The sequence below is a fragment of the Strix uralensis genome, chromosome 2, assembly GCF_047716275.1.
Source record: "Strix uralensis isolate ZFMK-TIS-50842 chromosome 2, bStrUra1, whole genome shotgun sequence".
Lineage (NCBI taxonomy): Eukaryota > Metazoa > Chordata > Aves > Strigiformes > Strigidae > Strix > Strix uralensis.
The window spans coordinates 67,852,372-67,873,888 of NC_133973.1; the positions used below are offsets into that span (position 1 = coordinate 67,852,372).

Below are 21,517 nucleotides of genomic sequence, written 5' to 3' on the forward strand. Positions count from 1 at the left end.
GCGGAGGCAGGACGGCCGGCGGACGGGCGGAGGAGAGCGCGCCGCGGAGCGCTAGCAGGTGAACCCCGCGCCCCGGCGCCCCGGCGAGGCTGGGAAGGCGGCGGCGGCGGCGGCGGCGGCGGCGCGGGCGGCGGCCCCGGCAGCGGCCCCGGCAGCGCCGGGCAAGGGCGCTCGCGGCGGGCGCCCGGCAGCCGGCGGCGGCGCGGCGGCGGCGGCGGCGGCGCGGCGGGGGAGGCGAGCGGCGGGCGGCGGGCGCGGGATGGCCGCGGCCACCTCTAACCCCTACCTCCCCGGCAACGGCATCCTGGCGGCCGGCTCCATCGTCCACGCGGACTCGGGCGGCGGCGGCGGCGGCGGCGGCGGCGGCATGCAGCCGGGCAGCGTGGCCGTCACCTCGGTGGCGGGCGGCTACCGCGGCGACCCGGCGGCCAAGATGGTCCAGAGCGACTTCATGCCGGGCGCCATGGCCGCCAGCAACGGCGGCCATATGCTGAGCCATGCCCACCAGTGGGTGACAGCCCTGCCCCACGCCGCCGCCGCCGCCGCCGCCGCCGCCGCCGCCGCCGCCGAAGCGGGCTCGCCCTGGTCCGGCAGCCCCGTGGGCATGACGGGCAGCCCCCAGCAGCCGCCGCCGCCGCCCGACGTCAAGGGCGGCGGCGGGCGCGACGACCTGCACTCGGGCGCGGCGCTGCACCACCGGCCGCCCCACCTGGGCCCCCCGCACCAGGGGCACCCGGCGGCCTGGGGGGCGGCGGCGGCCGCCCACCTGCCCTCCATGGCCGGCGGGCAGCAGCAGCAGCAGTCGCTCCTCTACTCGCAGCCCGGGGGCTTCACGGTGAACGGCATGCTGAGCCCCCCCCCCGGCGGGCAGAGCCTGGTGCACCCGGGGCTGGTGCGCGGCGAGACGCCGGAGCTGGGCGAGCACCCCGGACACCACCACCACCACCACCACCAGCACCCCGGGCACCACCCGCCGCACCACGGCGGCGTCAACAGCCACGACCCTCACTCGGACGAGGACACGCCGACCTCCGACGACCTGGAGCAGTTCGCCAAGCAGTTCAAGCAGCGGCGGATTAAGCTGGGCTTCACCCAGGCCGACGTGGGGCTGGCGCTGGGCACCCTCTACGGCAACGTCTTCTCGCAGACCACCATCTGCCGCTTCGAGGCCCTGCAGCTCAGCTTCAAGAACATGTGCAAGCTGAAGCCTTTGTTGAACAAGTGGCTGGAGGAAGCCGACTCCTCCACGGGCAGCCCCACCAGCATCGACAAGATCGCCGCCCAGGGCAGGAAGAGGAAGAAGCGGACCTCCATCGAGGTGAGTGTCAAGGGGGCCTTGGAGAGCCACTTTCTGAAATGCCCCAAGCCCTCCGCCCAGGAGATTACGAACCTAGCGGACAGCCTGCAGCTGGAGAAGGAGGTGGTCAGGGTTTGGTTTTGCAATCGGAGGCAGAAAGAGAAACGGATGACCCCCCCGGGGATCCAGCAGCAGACCCCCGACGATGTCTACTCCCAGGTCGGCACCGTCAACTCCGACACGCCGCCCCCTCACCACGGACTGCAGACCAGCGTGCAGTGAGGGGCACCGCGGGCGGGCGGCCGGGCCGGGCCGGGCCGGGCCGGGGGGAGCGGGGGCAGCGCGGGCCGGGCCGGGCCGGGCACCGCCACCGGCACCGCCACCGGCACCGGCACCGCCGCGCACACCCGCACGCTCACACACACACCCGCACGCACGCACACACACACACACACACACACACGATCCAGGCTCGTTCAGACTGCTTGTGTTTATATATATATGGATAGATGCGCGCATCTATATATATATAAGATCGATACCGATAGGGAGCGGTGGAGAAGGTCGATCCGAGCGAGAGCGTTTAGACCGTGCTGGGAAAACGGGGTGGAGATGCGTAATGCACCAAAACTGCAGATGTGCCGGGGGGTTGGTTGTGGGGAGAGGGCTTGGGCGGGTGGGCTTGGGCTTTTTTTTTATTATTATTATTATTATTATTTTCATTTTTCACTCTCCAAATTAGCCCCCTCTCGCAGCGAGGAACACCACTGATGTCTGCACCTCTCCTCTCCCCTCCTCCCCCCCCTCCCCGCACTCTCCCCCCTATCCCCAAAAGGGCTCTCTTCTATGAATCACGGAAACTTTTTTTGTCCTTTCTCTCTCCCTTCTTTTTTTTTTTTTTTTTCCTTCTTTTCTTTTGAATGGGAGCAATCCAAAAAGGGAAGCAGAAGCAAAATATTCTGGTTAATCAGAGGGTGCCTGCTGCATTCCAGCACCCTGTTTTTCTTGGCCAAACCGTAGAATTTTGGTGCAAGGCAGACATCCACTCTGAAAACATATATATCTATATATCTATATATTCTGCAAAATGAAAGGGGCCACTTTTTCCAGGAAAAAAAAAATAAAATAAAATATGCACACAGCACTAAAAACAAGCAGACTGCGTAGGGAAGCAAATACATATATATATATTTATCTATATATATAGGTATAGCTATAGAACAAAAATATGGAAATAAATGCCCGCACGCCGAAAAACTGACCCTGAGGAGAAAGAGGGGAGGGACAGACGCCGGGGGGAGGGTGGGAGAAGGAGAGGTTGTTGGTCCCTAAAGTTCGAGCTCTGGAGAAGGACTTTGCATGAATTAAGGGAACCAGCGAGAGAAAGGGAAATAATTTAGGGCTGTCAAAGTCCTGCTCCTGACGGCTGCCAATCATCATGGAAGAGTCATAAAAAAAAAAAAATCCACTGCTAATATTTTTTTTATTAATATTTTTATTTTTTATTTCTGGACTGATTCAGATAAAGGGATTTAGAAGGACTGAGCATCTGCAGCTGCACTTATCTGAACTTCTCCTCTCCTAAATCCGTTGCCAACTTTGATTGAATGGGTGCTGTGGATGTGATTATATAATACTGCCATTTCCAAGCAGTGTTTTTGGTAGGTTTTAATAAACAGACTTTTCAAAAAGACGGCAATATAGAATTGTTAGATCCGTTGTTGATCTAAAAAAAAAAAATTTGCTTTATATTTTCATTAAATGACTTCTTTTAATATTTTATTCAGAATACCTATGAACTGCTGCAAAACGGTAATTTATTTTTTCCCCAGATCTTGTATTACGTGTTTTTTTCAGACGAGCACAAATCAAAATGAAATGAAAATATGGACAGTTGTTAGGTAATAAGGGTATCTTTTGATGTGATAATTTGATTGTAATTTAATTTGAGTAGTGATTCCGTAAGAGCTGATTGAGAAAATAAATTTGTTAGAATGAAATAGTCTGTGTCTGATGCATAAACACTGTGTCGAAAAAAAAAAAAAAAAAAAAGAGAGAAAAAGAAAAAAGTTCTCTAAAGGGCAATATTGCTGAAGTGAGAGAAATCCCGCGGGTGGGCCCTGCTGGCCCCACGCCCCCCGTGCCGCCCGGCAGTGCCCCCCGCCGCCGGCCGCTCGGCGCCGGGGCGCACCCCGTGCCCATCCCTCCGCCGGGCAAATGCCCGTGGCCCCTTCCCCCGCCCAGGGACCCTCTGTCGCGGGGAAGGACGGGCGAGATTAGCGACCGCCAAAGGCCGCCTCCTCCCGGGAAGGGCTCGGGGTGTCGGTCGGGGTCGGTCGCACCCCGGTGCGGGCGGTGCCCGAGGCTGCCCGCGGGCCCGGCGCGGCCGTGCTCAGGGCAGGGATGTTGCCAGAAGTTCAGCCTTGTTTTCTCTCTTTTCGAACGGAGGCTTGGGGAGGGGGCGGGGGGATAAGCTGTAATTTATTTTGACGCATTTTATGTCTGTATAAATATCTGTATTTAATTTATCGTTATAATTTAAGGAGAAGGTACTTTTTCTTTTTTGCCTCCCCCCAAGGATGTATAGAATGATACTTTCAGCATCCTACGTGCGGTCCGCCTAGTTCACCATTTCTGTTGTTGCTGTTGCTGCTGTTGTTGTTGTTGTTGGTTTAGGGTTTTTCTACGGGGTGTGAAGTGGTGTAGCCTAGTTTTCTCCTCCACTCTGCCGTCGCGCTGCCATACCTTCTTTGCAAAGACACGCGTGTGTTAGTAACGTTGGAGATGCCAATAGATGCGCTAGCTAGCCTGTCATATTTCTCCGCTATAATTTATTGCAATATAGGGACAAGTGAATGACCGTTTCAACTCTCTTCATTTTGAAGCGGGGAGGTTGTGGGAACTAGAGAGCTGAACCTAACGCCTCCACCCGCCCCCACTGATAGTCTGCCGGAGAATAAGCTTTTCTTTTATGATCCATCTCCTCCGTGGCTCCTTCCTCACCTTCCTCTCCCTCCTCTCGTCAGCGCCCCCCGCCTTACTTCTCTGCGTGCTCTTGAGGCAGGGGTTAAACCCCCAGAAAACTGCTGTAGGAACAACAAACATTTCTTTCTTTCAGATAGGCCTTGTGTCAGTCCATAAATCAAAGCCAACCTGAGAACCGTGCACCAGGATGCATTATTTTAACACCAGCTCGTAGTAAATATCACCGTCGGTTTGATTTGTGAAATTCGAAAGGCCCTACTGACACGGAGGGAAGGGGGGGGGGGGGGGGGGGGGGGGGGGAGGGAGGGAGGGAAGAGGGGGGACAAAAAAAAAAAACCCACCACAACAAAACAAACCAAAAAATAAACCCAAGCCAACAAAGGGAAAGAATACCCGAAAGGGTAAAGGACGCTCTTTCTTTTGTTCCTTTTAGCAAAAGCTCCTGGCTAATTTTGCGGCTCGGGAGGGGCAAGGCCCGGCGCAGGAGGCGGGCGGGCAGGTTGGCAGCGCCGGGCTCCGCTCCGGCCGCCCGGTACCGTTCACACGTGAGGTGGGATCCCGTTTTTCACACGCGAAGGGGAGCGGTTTATTTAGACACAGAGAAGGTCTGTTTAAATTTCGGAGCGGTATTTGGTTACCGGGTTTGGATGGCAACAAAGAGCTAACGTTAGGCTTCACACTGGTTTCGATGAAAAGGCAAGCTTTGCGGGTTGCTGCCTAAGAAAAGCCGGGGTTTAGGCTGGAGGAGTAACGTTTGGTCGGAGGGACTGGCAAAATGGGCCCGTTCCGTGGACTTGTTATGCACAAAAAGTGAGGCCATGGGCGCTTCCCCCCCCCCCCCCCCCCCCGAGAAACTGAATCCTTTGAATGTATTTAGGAATTTCAGGGTTGTGAGTCTATGAGATAACAAGAGGTAGATAATAACTGAGAGGGTTTGCGCTAAGGGTTATATTGTTACACGTGTAAATAATGAAAATACTGTTATATATCACCAGATCTCTTAATGAATTTAGTAATTGTATTCATTTATAATATCAGTGTTCTGTGCTTGGTAACTGAGTCGGCATCATTTTCCTTACTCTTCCCACACCCCCACCCCCCCACCCTTTTTTTTTTTTTTTTCCCTGCCTGAAGGAAAGCCAAATGTTTTACAAAGTTATGTTTGATCAGTCTGGGTAATCCCGAGATGTGATTATTTGTAGTTTACATTTTCATATCCTGCGGTCCTCTACTACACCACAGTCTTCTCACTCACGTCCCATCCTTCCCCCGTCGAGTCTGTACACAATAAATCATTTTCAGGTGTATTTAAAATAGTCATCTCACTGCTGTTGATCTGCATATTTTCCGGAATTTAGCAAAGAGCTCTACCTTGGTTTAAAAACGCAGCGGTTCCTATCGGAAAGTGATCTTTACAGAATCCTTATGCTTTAATGTAGTGACTCGTGTTTGCACATTACAATGCTCATAACTTGTTTTGTATGAATGGTTTTCAATGGAACGTTTAGAGAATAATTGGTTCTGATATGAAATGCAGTATATACTATTGATAATTTTATCAATAAGTGTAATATTTTAAATAATTTTAACAATTAAATTTGTTTTTTAAATTATATATTTGTAAAATATTTATCCTGTCGAAAGCAACAATATATTGTTGTATTTATTCGTTTATTTTTGTAATAAATGATCAACATCTTCAAGCTACAGCAAAATCGATACTTCTATATATTTATACAGGGATACCTTTTTGAGGCGCAGAGATACTTGGTCCGATTTACACGAGAGTGTAACGATTGTAACTGGCAGGCTGCAGGACCAAACTGTAGGCGTGAGCTTCTTCGCCACATGTACTTTAGTTTGCTTAAGTTCCAGGGTAATTAATCAAACTCTAAAAGGGATGCAACAAGTCCCGGCCTCGGAGGCGGGCGTGGAGCGAGCGCTTTAGGACAGGGACGGATTTTGCTGAAACCAGGGATGATGGCGAGGAGCTTGGCCGCCTGTGGCGAGACGGATGGATGGAGCGAGCGGAGGAGATGCAGGGAGGTGGTTACCCCATCAGTATTTTCAGTTGCAGTTTGGAATAATGGAGCGGGCGCAGCCTTCAATAGGCGGCGGGAGAGAGGGGAGAGGACGGCAGCGAGCGACCCCGCCGTATCAATGACACAGCAGTAGGGAGCTTTTTTGGCTGAGAGGCTTTGGCGAGACAAAAAGCTCAGGGGTGAAGGCCGAGCGGGGGAAAGCTCGCCGCCCATCCCGTCCTCCCCGACGCCAAACGAGCAGCCGGGGCCGCAGGGGCGCCCACGGGGCCGCGCCGTCGGGGCCGCGCCGGGAGCCGGGCCCCCGCCCCGCACTGCCCCCCAGCTCCCCCCCCCCCCCGGGGGCGGCTGCGGCGGGGCCCGGAGCGGGGAAAGGAGGTCGCCGCCTGTCCCCACGCGTGGAAGGCCCGTCGGGGCGGGCGACGGTGCCCGGCCGCGCTTTCCCCCTTCCCTCCCCTCCCTTTCCCTCCCCTCCCCCGGCGGGGCGGCCCGGGAGGCGGAGCGGCCCGGGAGGGGCGGCCGGGCCGGTGCTCCCGGCGGGCGGCGGGCCGGCCCCGGGGCGGCGGGCGGCCCGGGGGAGCCGGCGGGCGGGCGGGCGGGCGGCGCGGTGCCGCGGCGGCAGCTGCTGCCGGTCCCACAAGTTGTTTTCCTCGTGGCGACCATTCAGCAAAACGCAGGATCCTTTCTCCAAGATTTAAATTTCGCGGATGAATTACCATACAGCGGTTGCTTAGCAACTAAATTCAAGCCGGGCTAAGAATATGCAAGCTTTTTGTATTCTCATTAATAAAAATGCCACTCTGACACAGCAACCTGACTTTGGATCACTGCAACTTCTGTAAAAGCCATAGGAGAATACAAACTGGCTCCCCCATTTAATTACAGATCAGAGTGGCTTGAAATGTGATGTTTTGTTAATCTATCTTCCTAAAAGCGATGTAAAAAATAACGGCTTTTCAAGAGCAGTGGAAAACTACTTTTTTAATGGAGCTGTCTCCTGGTGCTACTGATGGCTGTAAAGCGAAACCTTTTTCTGAGTCACACTTTCAAGTAGCATCCCCCCTTCCGTTTTGAGTTTCCTGGAATCAAAAAACATTAAGACATTTGGAGCCGGGGGGGGGGGGGGGGGGGAATAAAAATAAATAAGCTACAGCCGACCAGCGTGTTAGAGAGGCGAGCATCACTCAGGAAAGGGAAGGGGGGGTTAAAAATGTCAAGGTGCAGCCCCAGCCCCCACGATCCGGGGTGCAGCCTGTCCTTGCTCTGAAGCAGGAGTCTCTCGCACTGAAATTGCTCTCTTTGGCATAAAGTGCGTGGGTACTTCGGCTGGGGAGGGCAGGAGAGAAGCCTTCAGGGACACCTTGTTGACTGTTTCTCTCCAAAATTTGTTTCCCCTTCTGCTAACATTTACTTTATATTGCTCTTAGATCGGTGGAGATAAGATCTTGGCGTTAAATTCTGGCATCATGCAACCAATCTCGTATATATGGGAGAATGACCTCATCAGAGGAGGACTGTGTGTATAGATAGGATTATTTAAACATAGACTAGACACCTACATATAAATCTATATATAAAGATGTGTGTGTACGAGATATATATATGTGTGTGTGTGTATGCCTTCAGCAGTACCAAAAAACTTCCCTGCCAGCCCCGAAGCCTGCAGGCAGGGCCCAGCTCCTCCGCAGCGTTTGGCGGGAGGGTGCCCCTCTCTGCAGGGTGCCGGGCAGAGCCCTTGGGCCCGGCAGCAGCGCAGGGTGCCGGCAGCTCGGGCTGGGGCTGCCTGTCCTTGCCTGTCATTGTGTGCGGGCCGCTGCCCGCGGGGAGGGCTGCCTGCCTTCGGGACGGGGCACTGCCTGCGGGGGCCGCCGGGTGCTTTTGCTGATGGCTGGGGGCTTGGTTGTGGTGCTTTTTTAGCAACAAAGAGCTAAATCCAAACTTTCTTCTCCCCTCCCCCCTCCTTTTTTTTCTTTCTTTTTTTTTTTTTTTTTTTTTTTAACCCCTTGAAAGTGCTAAAATTGAGCCTGAATTGTACAAGCCCCAAGACACGTTAAAAGTTCAGGCATGTGGGTTTTTTTTCTGACGGGGTTTGTCTGCAGGAGGGGAAGGGGAACTTGGAGGTCTGTCCGAGCTGTGCAGGTCACTGAGGAATCAGGGGGTCCTCCCTCCTCTCCCCCCCTTCTTTCTTTTTCTTTTAAGGTTTTCTTTTCTCCCCTGAAAGGGGGAGGATGGCTTGAAGGGGGGTGGTCGAAGAGGGTAAGCATTTTCCAAACGTGAGTTTGTGATGGAGGGAGCTCTCCCTCTCAGCAGGATTTAGTCTCTACTTACTTTAAAACGTAGAACAGCAGACAAAAAAAAAAAAAAAAAAAAAAAAAAAAAATTCCATATAACAAATACCAAGGGAAGAAAGGCACTGAAGTGAGAACCTGTGAAGACTAGAGTCCCCCTGAAACTCAGGCTCACCCAAAGCTTTAGCAGAGTGTTTTGCTTCTCTCCCCAACGGTTATAGGATGAGTATCACAAGGCTACAGCATAAATAATCACATTCCCTTCCATTTTGCATCTCTCTCTCTAACAGAGTTGAGATTAAAAGCCAAAATCCGAGCACAGCCTTTACAGAGCGGTTGAGTTGTGCCAGTACATATGTTTCCCACTCACATGTTGAAAACTGTACCTTCAAACATAGGCTTGTTTCTGATGATAGCTTGCATTTCTGCAACTACAAGGGAAAAAAGCTAAACAGAACTTTTCTGAATTGTCCCTATTGTGCACATCACTGGGGTGAAAAGACAGTGCTACATCAGCTCGATACCTTTAACGCAAACAGGGGAGGGTTAGCAAGACAAGCTCACTGGCATATCACAATGGAGATCTTTATTTTAGGCTTGGGATGGTTCAAACCAGTTCGACACCAGTACTGAGCACCGCAAAGTATTTGGTTTGGGAACAAACTTTCTCCTGCAGTAACACGAAGTGGATTGCTGCTCCTTGATGTCAGATGCCTGGTCACTCCAAGTGTCCCCTTGCTGCCTTTCTTGCAAGGTGCACAATACAGAGGAGAGCTTCTACCCACAGGGACGGTGCTTTCAGATCAGACCGCTGCGTCATGCCCCCCAAAGTCCAGGCCGGGGGGCCCAGAAGAATTATTCCTTCCTCAAAAGACACCTAAGACGAGAAAGAGGAAAATGGATTAGAAAGGGGAAACCAGCTGGGGACTGCTACCCTCACTGGTAGTAGGCCTGCTCTTAAACACAACGTCAAGGCGCGGAGATATGCGTGTGAAATGACAAAGACAGATGCTATTTCTTCCTGAGGTCCACTTTGAGTGGAGAAAGCCAAAGGGTTGTTGACTGTTTTGCTGTCTTGCGTAGAGGCCATCCTTTCAAATTGAAATGAATTGATTTATAAAAGCAGGGACTGGCTAATGGGGAACCGCATGGCTGCTATATTTATGTGCATCAAACCGAAATTTAAACAACTTGAGGCAGTGTGGGCTGTATAAACGTTTTATATATAGTAACCTTTTTGTTATTAGTTTTGGAAATGCTTGGTGCTACTTCCCTGCCAGCGCTCCATAGAGCTGACTATACAGCATTCAGTCCGCGCTACAGTCGAGCGGGAACTGTTTGCTCAACAACTCCAGGCTCCATTTCCAACTGGAGTATTAACGTACACCCTGAACTGGTTGCATGAACCCAGGTAGCCTGATGTATGTAGACCATGTCACCAAGCAGGCAGCTAAAATACAAAAACCAAGAGCATGGCTGTAGGGGAGGTGTGGGCTGGAGGGTCTTCTGAGTGGGTTTAGTTTGTTGGTTGGGGTTTTTTTCCCCCTCAGTGTGAGTGCTGGTGAGAGCCAGAGGACAGGGATATCCTCTGAAGCTGAGTTTGGGCTCATGTCTCCACCTCCCCTCTGAGTTCAAGACATTGTGAATATTTACCAAGTACAAAAGAAATGAGAAGTGCTGGGCATTGATCATTATTATATCCCTTCCCCGACAGAAAATGGGCCCAGGATAGCAGAGCTGAAACTAATCTTTCTAAAGGGGAAAAAAAGAAATGGGTTGGTGAAGAATTGTGCTAGAGTAACATACATTTCTTCCATCTTCTGGAGCTCTCATTCAAAACAGGGGCCCATCTGCTCGAGTGGGACATTTCTCAGAGAAATCTAATAGATATTTGGTCCAGAGTCCACACTAAAGCCACAGACCAAATGTAAGGTGCAAAGCTCTCCATTTGTTTCTCTCTCACATGCATCCCCCCACACATGCAAACATACACTCCCTTCTCTTCCTTAAATAATAAAATATCCTTTCCCCAGTTCTGCTGCCTTCTCTATTTTATGCAGATCCATACTCAAATGTGTACCAAAATTCTTAACTCAGTTTGCTGAAATCGCCTAGATTGTCGAGGAAATTAAACTAAACAAGGAGCTGTGTGAAATGTTGAACTTTAAATACCATCCGCTACCTCGAGAAGAAGAAAATGAGTCAATAAACGCTCAGGTTTCTGCTACTTTTAGATTATCGTAATTAAAAGAATTATTTTGTTAGGGTTTTTTTTTTGTTGTGGTTTTGTTTTTGTTTGGTTTTTTGTTTTTGTTTGGGTTGGGTTTTTTTTTGTTGGTTTTGTTGTTTTTTTTTTTTTTTTTTTAGCGTGGTGAGAATTCCTTCGTGCTTTAATACTGGATATTTGAAAATAATGCTCTTTCCCTTTTGATTTTGGACTGAAGAACGGGGTTACGGTGTCTTCCCTAGGTGTTAATGATGGATATGGACGTGTTTAATCTTATGAACGGTACGTGTATTTCTGTGAATACCAGGAGAGACGACAGTATCATTCTCAGTAGCCCAGAAGAGGAGTGTTTTACCTGAAGAACTGGGCTTGGGCTGGATGCTGCTGTTGTTCTGGGGTTTGGTTTTGTTTTTTAATTGTCCTGCCTATTCTCTCAAGTCAATATTAATGCCATACAGCACGGCTGAGGCCAGGGCTGAGTGAGCCCCGTCATTAACAATAGCATAAACAAAGGAAGGGGACCAGTTACCTTGACATTAGATGCCCGCTTTGTTCCCGAGCCTCCAACTGCATCCTCAAGCCCATACAGGGAAGTATTGCCTACGGGAATGAATAATCCACTCCAGCTATCGTCCCAAATCCTCTGGAAAACAAAACAACACAACCAAAACAAAGATGACAACACACTCCCCGCTCCGCACGGAGCCTGCGAATTGTTTCATCCCCTCTCGCCTTTCCCCGCACTTCTCCTGGCCACTCTCACTGTTGACCCGCTCCCCTACAAGCGCTGCCCGCTGCAGCCCACAGGCGCTTCCCACTTTGCCCGAGCACCCCCGGCCCCCTATTCCCCAGTTTACAGGGGGAAGGGGGTTGGAGAACGCACACACACCCCCCCCGCCCCGGCGCCGTTCTCTGAGGAGGGCGAGGGGGCTCCGCGGCGGGGGAGGGTGGGGGGGAGTGGGGGGGCTTCGCGTTAGACAGGGCGGCCCGGCGGGGTGGGCTGCGCTCCAGCCGCCCAAGCCCTTTCTGCACCACCACCCTCCGTCCCCCCCGGCCTGTCAGAGGACAGAAGGGATTCACCCCACTCCCAGGGCGGCGTGGCCTGGCCCAGGGGCAGCACCACATCCCCACGCACCGCCGTGGAGGGGTGCGAGGGAGAAGGGGGGGTGGGCGAGCGCGTCTGTGTGTGTGTGTGCGCGTGTGGGGGGATCTCCATTGTCCTTCCAGCTTCGCCCTCGCAGGGCGGTTTTCCCCGTGGAGGGGCCCACCCGGCGCTGCCCTCCCTGCCTGCTCGCTGCCTGGCAGACCCCGCTCCGTAGCCCTCTGTATTTGGCAGAAACGCCCGGAGCAGCCCCCCTGCTCACGCCCTGCCGAAGGAGCCTGCGTGGAGTGGGAACGTCTCTTTCCTCTGCCAAAGTAACTGAGCTCCCCGCATCCAGTTTTGTCTTGCCCTTCTACAGAGCCATGCTGGCCGTCGGGGCAGAGGGACTGATAGGAGGCCCCTTCCCCCCCCTCCCAAAGTTTGCGGGGGGCTGGTTTGACCCCGCACGTCCCCTTACGGAGGGGGGATCCGGGCCAGGCTAAGGCAGCGCTGCCGCGGGGCTCGCCCCCCAGTCGGCCCCGCTTCGGGGGCAGCTTTTGTTCCCACTGCACTGGGAAACCCCGGGAATGCTGCGCCTTCGCCTGACTCTCCGGGAGAAGATGAAGGAGACTTGGTGGCGTAGCCCGAGGTAGAGCGAGGCCTGAGGAGACAGATGCATCCATCCCAGATGCAGCCAAATCCATCCCTGCACCGTGGGGGTGCGTGTGGGGAAATAGAGGGTAGCGGAGGAGGCAGTTTGAACGCAAAGCCCTTTCTCCAAAGGTTAAGAGCTCCCTCGTCACACGTTGCCAAACGCTGCTGGGCTGAAGAGAGGGGAGAAGGGGCGGGGGGGGTGGGGGGGGAAGAACATCAACACCACTGCAAATTTCAAAGCACTGAAAATAGCGCTAAGAAATCCCGAGGATCCGCCGCCGGTTCTTTCTTCCCGGGACATTTGCATTAGTGGAAGCTGTTCTCGGAGGTGCTTGTGAGCAAGGCCAGCGGGAGCCGCGGCTGCCTTTGGGGGCGAGCCGGGCGGCGGGGGGGGGGGGGGGGGGGCGCGCTGCGGGCTGCCGGCCCCCCTCACGCACCTGCAGCCTCTGGCTGCGCTGGGGACACTGCTGCTGCTGGCTCTGTGACCCCCCCCATCTCCCCCGGGCTATGTCGGGAGCAAACCCACTCCCAAATCCTCCCTCCTCACCCCCACCCCCCCCGCTGAGAGCCGCGGCGGCCGGGCAGGGGCCGGCCCCGGCAGCCCTTTATGCGCAGCGGTCAGCAGCCGGGTTGTGGGTTTGCAGCTGCATGCAAATAAATCCCCGGCAATAATCTAATGCGGGTGTTCTGCCCCAACGACAAAGTGCCGCCACAAACCAAGGGCTTTTTTTTTTTTTTTTTTTTTTTTGTGACCACCTAGGTCCCGCAACCAAGAGTAAAGAATAAAAATAGGGAGGGAGGGGGAGAAAGTTGGTTAATACGTATGTTTCATCAAGCGCAGCCTGTTTTTGTGATAGAGGAGAGCCGGGGATTGTTTCCTGCACCTCTGCGAGGACATCACCGCCCGCCCCGGCTGGAGAAAACGATTCCACGCGTGATGAGCAGCAGCGAGGTGTCCTACCTACCCGGCCGCCCGCTGCCACCTTATTTGTTCCGTTCCCACGTGGAAAATGCATTTGTTCCCTCAATTTTCATTGAATTACAGCTGTATTCCATACGGGACGGGACGAGGGTAGGGGGGGATGGGATAATTTTGTATAGTATCTTCTCTTGCAGGTAAAAGTTTTTTTGTTTGTTTTACTGCTTTCCAGGAAAGGTCTTTTTGCACGTATAGGGGGAGGGTTGTTTGGTTTTTTGCTTGTCCGTCTTAAGCAAAAGCTGAGGAGAGTCAATGGGATGAAGGAAAAAAAAAGAAAAAAGAAAAAAAGTGGGTGAATCTCTGAGAAAGAATCGGAGTGGGAAAAGAAAAAATCAAACCGAAAAAAATTCCAGCAACACAATTCCAGAGAGGATGGGAGGGAGTGAAGTTTCCCAATTGCCATTCTGCGGACTGCCATGAAAGAAATAAAAGAAAAAAAATCACACTGAAGGCTGGGGCGGGGGGGGGGAGGAGGGGGGCGGGAGTTTTACTTTTGCGAAGTGTAAGTCTCTTAACGACAAGGAATCCTTCGTGACACCTGGTGCTCCCCAGGGCGGGCCTGCCCCCCCGGGCCCCCTGGAGGCCGGGGAGCTGGCCGGGCGCGGGTGCCGTGCCCAGCCCGGGGTGGGGGGGGGGTGTGGCGGCGCCGGCTCTCTCCGGCGCAGCCCGCCGCTCTCCCTCCCTCCCGCCCCTAATTTCGGGGGGGAGGTGGTGGCGTCTGTGTCGTTATTATTATGGAAAAGCCCGTTTCCCTAGCAGAAGAGGGGCAGCTGGGCGCCCAGCCTCCCTCCGCCGGCCCCCCCCGCGGTGCGGGCAGTCGGTGCGCCGGCCCCACGCCAGCCATCGCCCGGTCCCCCTGAGCCAGGGCCCGCTCGGCTTTCGCGTTTCACCCCTCGGGGAGAGGAGGCTTCCCCGCGGCCGTCGGGCCGGGCACAAACGGGCCGCCCTGCGACCGGGTGGCCGAACAGCGGCCCTCCCTCGTCCGCCCTCCTCCGGTCGCCCCCGGGGGCTTTCCGAAGCTTTGCCCAACTCCTGGCCCTGGCCTTGCCCTTCCCCGGCTGAGCCCGGCGCCCCCAGCAGCGGGGTCTCGCCGGCGGCGGGCCGGGCCGGGGCGGGCGGGGAGCGGCAGGGCAGGGGGGAGCATCCCCGGGGTGTCTCGGCTCCCTCCCTGCCTGCACGCCCCGGCTTCTCCTGCCCTCGGCCGCCCCCCTGTCCTCCCCGGCAGGCACAGAGCCCGGCCCAGCTGCCGCTTGTCCCCTCAGGGGGGCTTTTTTCTTCTCCCCCGCCTCCCCCCCTTCCCTCTCCCCAAACCCTCCCGGGCAGGGGCTGCAGCCGGGCCTGCCGGAGAGGGCTCCGCGCTCCGCCCGCCAGCCCCGCTGCCCACCGGTGCCTCCTTGTCTCCGCCGACAACACAAAAGCCCCCGGACCAAAGCGGCCAAGCAAGGACGGCGCAGCAAAGCCCTCGCCCGCTGCCCTCCCCGCAATCTCCAGGGGAGAAATCTCCCTCCGCGGCTTCACTCCTGAACCCGGGAGTCCCCTTAATTTTGCAGCTTTCGGCAGGAGAATAAGTTCGTCACCCAAGTTGCCCTTCGCACCTTCGTGTGACCTGACGCGGGCACCCGGGACAACGTTGCGCCGGTTTCCGCAACTCAAAAGGAAATCTCGGGGCACGGGGCTCGGTGCTGGGGTCCGGGAGGGCCCCCGGAGCACCCCCCCCTTACACCCCGTACACAGCCTCCTCGCCTCTGCCTTTGAAACTGTGTTTAAAACAGCAGCTGAAACACAATTAATTGTAACTGATTAACATGGATTAGTTTGGCCTCCAAAGCACTTTAAGTCAATTCAGCAGCCATAATAATAATTAATTCATTAATAAGTACTATTGGTGCTTCATCACTAACGCCAAGAAAAGTTTCCCTGCGAAGTACAGGTGGCAGGGAGTGTTAAAATGAAAACATTTGCATGCAACTTTTTAACCAGAAGGGAAAGCACTTTGGTTATATTTGGAGACATGTGTCTCACACATTTCCCCCTTTTTTTGTAAACTATGTAAGAATAAACATTACAGCTCTGGGCTTTTAATTTCTCCAGATGGAATCATAAAGTACCTAGTAGATTTTTTTTTTTTTTATACTATACAATTGAGGACACATGTCTGCTTTTCCCAATGAGGACCGAGAAGCAACTTAATTTGAAGGCATAACTACTGAACCACATTTTGAATAACACACTCGAACAAGTTCACTTTAAAAGGCAGGAAACCGCTAAGAGCGCAGCACTGAAAGTTGCTCCTTCCCACTTGAGCTGCAGTGGGAGATCGCCCCTCTGACCTTCACGTATGCTCCCCCGTTTCGTACGCGCACGGCGGTATATACGCATATAGGTGGCAGGCTGCCCGGCCGGGGAAGGGGCTTTTCTGAGGGACCCCCATCCCCGGGGGGCTCCCCCCGCTTGCTGCAGAGGCTGCTCGGGACCCCCCCCCCCCCAGCGCGGCGGCAGAGCCCTCTGCTGCGGGCGGGGTGGGGGGTATCCCCCTGCCCCCCCTGGCTGAAGCAAGGGGTTCACTTACCCTCCCCGCGCTGCTCTCCGCTCCTCACACGCACACCTGCGCACCCAGCAAAGCGCTCTCGTGGCGGGCAAAAGGAGGGAGGGAGCCCCGAAACCCCACCGCTCGACTACCTTCGGGATACCCGCGTGCTGAGGGGGTCAGGAGCCCCTGGGCTGGGCAGAAAATAATACGGGGAAAAAAAAAAAAAGACTTTAAAAAGTCCAAGGACAAGATTTCTTGCTCTAAACTGTATTATCTGGTTGGGGTTTTTTTGTTTGTTTGTTTAGTTTTTTTTTTTTTTTTGTGATGGGAATGAACAAAATAGCATCATCTCCCTAACTAGACGCAGCCTGACCCCCCCTCCCCAGTCCCCCCCCCCCGCCTCCGTTTCTGACTTACATGTGTTTAGAGCAATGGCAAGAGGCTCCCAACTGGAGCCCTGGCAGAGGGTGCGTTTAAAGTGTGGATGATTTACTCCCCTACAATTCAGGTCCCGCGTGTGAGTCTCCAGCCCCGCGTCAGCTGGGCACTGCAGACAAACAGCCTTAAATATGCATAAGGAACAGTTCGCTTTCTTAAAGGAGAACTTACCCCACCGCAAAGTTCACAGCCCGACGGCAGGCGGGGGGGTGTGGGTGTGTGAGGGGGTGGCCATTGCGTGGGGAGAGCCCTAACCCCTTCCCAGGCTGTTCGCCTGCAGCGCTGGGGGAGCCCCGGCCGCCTTTCTGCCGGGAACCGGGCGGGGAAGTGATGGCGAGTCGGTCAGTGGCTTTAAGGAGTTGCGTTGCAGCGGACCGGCGCTTTCACCCGGCGGCACCGTCCCCGTCCCCCGCGTCCTCGGCCGGGATGGGCGAGGGGCAGAGCCGCGCACCCAGGGTAGCCCCGCTCCGGCGGGTCCCTGCGGCAGCCACCGACCGGCCGCCCGGAAACTCGCGGGTCCTAAACCGGGGGAAAACGCGGACTCTAATTAAAAAAATAAAAACCAAAAAAAGTGGTGGTGGTGGGTGAATTGATGAAACAATCAACCAAGAAGCCCAGGCAGGCTGTGCAGATTGCCTGAGCAGCTTTTTGGAAAGGAAGAGTAGCTCGGGCGGGGGGGAACCTGCGCGCCGGTTTCGTTGAGCTCCCCGGCTGGGAACCGGCCGGTGCCCACCCCCCCCCGCCCCCAGCTCCGTTCCCCCTTCAGGATCTTCCCCAGGGAGGAGTGACGGCTCCGCCGGGACCCCTCTCGCCCGCTTGCCCTCCCCCCCCTCCCCCGGGGGCCGCGGGGGTCCGAGCGGCCCCGGGCGCTCCCTGCGGGGAAAGGGCATCCCGCCGCCGGGCGCCGCTCCCCGCCCCGGCCCTCTGCGGGGCCGGCTCTCCGCGTCTCGGACAATAACAGGGTTGGTTTTTTTTATTATTAGTGTGGTTTTTGTTCCCCCCCCTTCTTTTCTCTATACACGTGGTTGAAAAGTCTGTAGCGCCACCTAACGGGAGGCGGCGGCCGCGCCGCGACACCGAGGGCGGGGCTCAACCAGGGGCAGCGGGGCCCGGCCCGGACCTGGACCCGGAGCCCCGCGCCCCCAGGCCCCGCCGCCCCGCCGCCCCGGACACCGCCCTCCCCCGGGCCCGCCGTCCGTGCTTCCCGGAGCCCCTGCTCCTCGGAAACGCCGAGGTTCGGGGTGGGAGGATTTATCTGCTCCCTTTTTATTTGTGCCTTTTTTTCCTTCTTTCCTTTTTTTAATTTTATTTTTTTTTTTTTTTTTTTTTTTTTCTGTGAGCACCCCTGTCCCAGGCAAAGCAGGCTCCGGCTGCATGGCGCGCTGATTGCGTTAATGGCACGTCCCAGGCTGCTGCCCCCACACCCCGCGGGTTCAGCGGCACCGCCCGCCCCGGGCGCGGAGGGGCGCGGGGGACGCGCTGGCTCTCAGGAGCGGGGCGGTGGGGAGAGGGGCTGGGCTGGGGTCACTCTTGGGAGCGAGGAGGTACCCGTGGCAAGGGGAGGGGTGCAGATCCTCTGCACAAAACCTGTCCGAAAGCTGCTTTGTAACCCGGCCGGGGGGTTCTCCCCCAGGAGCTTCCCCCAGCCTCTGCGTTTTTATTTTTATTTTTTATGTCGTTGTAGCTGTGAAGAGCTGGTAGAGTTGGTTTTTTTTTTTTTTTTTTTGGGGGGGGGCGATAATGAATAAATCCCAGCAAAGCCAGAGTTGAGGGTGGCTAGGAGGCGGCCCTCTCAGCTCAGCATGTTTCACTTCTTTCTCTTTTCTGGGAGGTCAGGGAGGGCCCCAGCCAGCTCCAGCATCTTGCAGGTGAATAGGGCCCCCATTTCTGCCGCTTCTTTGGTATCCCAGGAAGTTCTCTGTTCCCAAACTTTTGAGCATATGCTAATTTTTAAGGTTAAACTATGATGCTGCCCTTTTGCCAGGGCACTGCAGCCATGCCCATGTTCGCAGCCAGAGTGACACTTTGGGAGGCAGCTGACCCGGTCAGCCCAGTTCATTTAAGGCACCAAGTGAGTTGCCCAGATTAGGAACCTGCTCACCCAAGGCCCATGGCATGGGCAGCAAAAAGAAACGGAGACACTCCAGGACATGTTTGGGCTCACGTAAGAGTCCAGGTAGCCTCTACAGGTGCCGGCCTCTCTATGGCTCTTGCCATCTCTAAGGACTCAAGTTAGAATTAGAGAATACAGGCATTTCTGCTGAACCAGGATAGAGGTTTTCCTTTACGTTTGACGTTTACCCTCATTTTCTGCTTCTGTTTTTCTGTAACAGATACAGAATATGAGCCACGTCTTCAATTACACATAACAATTTTGCTGTGTTTACCTAGATCTTCTGTACGTGCATGTTGGCAGGGAGTCCCAAAAAAGCACAGAAATCTTACTGTCCATGCCTCAAGTCATGAAATGGTAGCATAGCCTTTGGCTGGCAACGACTGTATTGCATCAGCCACTCCAACCATATTTATTTGTCAGCCCAGGTTGTCCAATGCCCTTGGATATCACTTCTGTGTGCGGCAAGTCCTATGTGACTTAGCTGGCCAGATTACATTTCCTAAAGTGAGTCTGGCAGATTAGGTACCTGAGTGTCACCAACATTGGAGTTTAGCAGTACCAAGGCATTAAAGGCTCAGCCCAAACAGAGGGTTTAGGCTACGAACTCCCATGTGAGGTCCTGACTTCCTTCAGACACCAATAGGGAGATAAAAGCCTAAACAAGAGTTACAAGTCTAAATCCTTTGTTGTATGTGGACCTTAATCTTAAAGCCCATACTAAAATATTTAGATTCTAAATCCCTCTTTATTGTGATGTAACATCTGAAACATCTGTGATGGGACCCACACTATTTGGAAACGGGATTCATCCATCTAGGTTGTCTATGCCTTCTCAACAGAAGAATGACTAAATACGTCGAAAAATCTACACTTTGAAATTCAACTCTGAAGTCCCCTGACAGCCAGAAGCAGACTTTTTAGGTGCTCTTCCCTGCTTTATCATATGAAGCAAAAACACTAGAAGGAATCTGAAGTGCAAGGTGTCCAAGACTTTATCCTTTCTGATTGTGCTGCACCACAGGCCACTACATAAACCAGACAATTAAGTGTCAGTAACGACTGTCTGATCAATTCTCTGCTGCTTGGACAAATTTTATTGGGTTTTGCATTTTCAGAGGTGAAAGTGTGATTCATAATCCCTGTCCCATGTAATCTTCTGACACCTTATGAGCGCTAATAATTAAAAATAACACACATTTATTCCAGTATCAAAATAAGGCTTGTAAACTTTGACATGACAAAAATGAAATAAAATACTGTCACTGAACTGGTTTTATAGACAAGAAATTTTAATGTGTATATCCACAGACAGGAATAGATTTTCATTCTTCATACATTCCCAGATGAGTCTGGGAATACTCATTTTGTTCAATGATTGTGAGGAAGGGAAATTTCTGTCTACACTGAAACAAGAATGCATTTTTGAGTGTATGGACAATGGAAAACCTCTGATAGGTTAGGAAGTCTCGGGGTAGGCATGAAAAATCAGACACACTGCAGTTCATTAGTCACCTGTGAAGAGTTAGGCTAGAGAGGTTTATGACTAGATCCAGTGAAGAATCTTAAAGTACTTAACTTTCAAGTGCCTTGCCCTGAGACTGGCATCCTCGATGTTGTGTTTGGCACCAGGGCTCACTGTACTATGAATGGAGAAGGTGTGTACAGACAAATCTTTTGTGCCTTGTCCAAAGCTGTACTGTCCAGCAAAGGACAGGAACAACAAGAAGCCCAGGTTTGTGGTTACACTGGGAAATGTGAATTATTGGTTTTAACTGAGAGAATCTTTTAAACTAAGACAGGAAAAGTTTTTCATCCCTGTCCTGGTTTAACCAGGATAGGGTTAAGTTTCCCCAGCAGTGGGGGGGAGCTCTAGCTGGGTTATTCAGATACCATGCGGACGTCACATCCTGGCAGGTCACATTTTCCTGGCGCTGAGCGCGGTGCACTCGTGGTTTTGTACATCGTGCTTCAAACTGCTGTATTTGGTAGCTATTTTGCTCTGTTCATTGCTATCACTATTACTGTTATTGTTATTGTTGTTGTTGGTTGTGTTGCTGTTGCATTGTTGTATTAAACCTTTCCTTATTTCAGTCTTGGGGCTTTGTATTTCACTCCCTTTGTGGGGGAAGGGCAGCGGCCGCGTGGTCTCAGACCCCGGCAGAGGCTAAACCACCACAATCCCCTTTTACATGAAGAGTGATGGAAAGACAGCTGCCTGATGTCTTTCAGATGGAGGATTCCCCATGCTTGTTCTTCAGTCACCCCACAAGGACTGTGAGTCCAGAGGGATGTCAGATGGCACATTTTGCTGCCACACCTTCCACTTTAGGAAAGGTCCTCCTGACATTGGTGAGGGAGACCTACTTTTAGCTCTACAGTAGCAGATACTCATTTGTTGCTATCAGGTGGGACATAAACATTGTAATTCAACCTAAAATATGGCACCTATTTTCTTTTGCAATATAATCTAGAGTACCTCAGAATTTTCTTTATAATTCAAAGAAGTTAAGCTTTGGTTTTGAAATGATTGCAGTGTTCTGAGTTTTCTCATACTCAAAAGATGAGAACAGCTCCTTGAGCTAACTCAAGGCAATGCATTTCCCAGGTCAGTCTCAGGAGGGCCATGGGAGGATCAACTGTGGCAAGCCAAAAGTACCTTTTGCTGTGCAACTCATGCTCATCCTAAGTTTTTGATCCTCAACCTGCTGGAGTTGTGGTGGGAGGTTTCTGTTCCTCCAAAGTACTTCTGCTGAGCTGTTGGTGAATGATGTGATGGGTTCCTTTGTTTTGTTTTTTTTTTTTTTTTTTTACTGGGGGTTAGTTCTGATTCAACTGTAAAGATCTCTGTCAGCCCCAAAGGCTTCTCTCATCGTTTGTCCCTTT

The 21,517-nt window shown here is 53.4% G+C and overlaps 2 protein-coding genes across 7 annotated transcripts; one reads left to right on the forward strand and one right to left on the reverse strand.

Moving 5' to 3' along the window:
- The first annotated feature begins 259 nt into the window (after window positions 1–259).
- Window positions 260–3,297, forward strand: POU3F3 (POU class 3 homeobox 3). 2 transcript variants are annotated; one of them, XM_074859109.1, is made up of 2 exons: window positions 260–1,318; window positions 1,454–3,297. In XM_074859109.1, the coding sequence occupies exons 1-2, from the start codon at window positions 260–262 to the stop codon at window positions 1,577–1,579; spliced, it is 1,185 nt and encodes a 394-aa protein (XP_074715210.1). In that variant the 3' UTR covers window positions 1,580–3,297. The 2 variants fall into 2 exon arrangements, with proteins under 2 accessions (XP_074715210.1, XP_074715209.1); XM_074859108.1 differs by having other exon boundaries at window positions 260–3,297.
- A 5,881-nt stretch (window positions 3,298–9,178) lies between these two features.
- LOC141940192 (uncharacterized) lies at window positions 9,179–16,906 on the reverse strand. Of its 5 annotated transcripts, XR_012627911.1 has the most exons (4): window positions 16,498–16,906; window positions 16,120–16,271; window positions 11,366–11,479; window positions 9,179–9,486 (listed from the first exon to the last, which is right to left on the reverse strand). XR_012627911.1 is itself a non-coding variant. In XM_074860964.1 (3 exons), the coding sequence occupies exon 2, from the start codon at window positions 12,619–12,621 to the stop codon at window positions 11,596–11,598; it is 1,026 nt and encodes a 341-aa protein (XP_074717065.1). In that variant the 5' UTR covers window positions 12,622–13,789; window positions 14,935–15,102; the 3' UTR covers window positions 9,179–9,486; window positions 11,366–11,595. The 5 variants fall into 5 exon arrangements, 2 of the variants coding, with proteins under 2 accessions (XP_074717065.1, XP_074717064.1); XR_012627910.1 differs by lacking the exon at window positions 16,120–16,271 and having other exon boundaries at window positions 16,498–16,657; XR_012627912.1 differs by lacking the exons at window positions 16,120–16,271; window positions 16,498–16,906 and adding an exon at window positions 15,146–15,364.
- Between the last annotated feature and the right edge of the window lie 4,611 nt (window positions 16,907–21,517).

What these genes read in the sequence shown, in the direction of transcription:
- LOC141940192 (XM_074860964.1), bottom strand. Translation starts at nt 12,621, where the DNA reads ATGGATTTGGCTGCATCTGGGATGGATGCATCTGTCTCCTCAGGCCTC.
- POU3F3 (XM_074859108.1), top strand. Translation starts at nt 260, where the DNA reads ATGGCCGCGGCCACCTCTAACCCCTACCTCCCCGGCAACGGCATCCTG.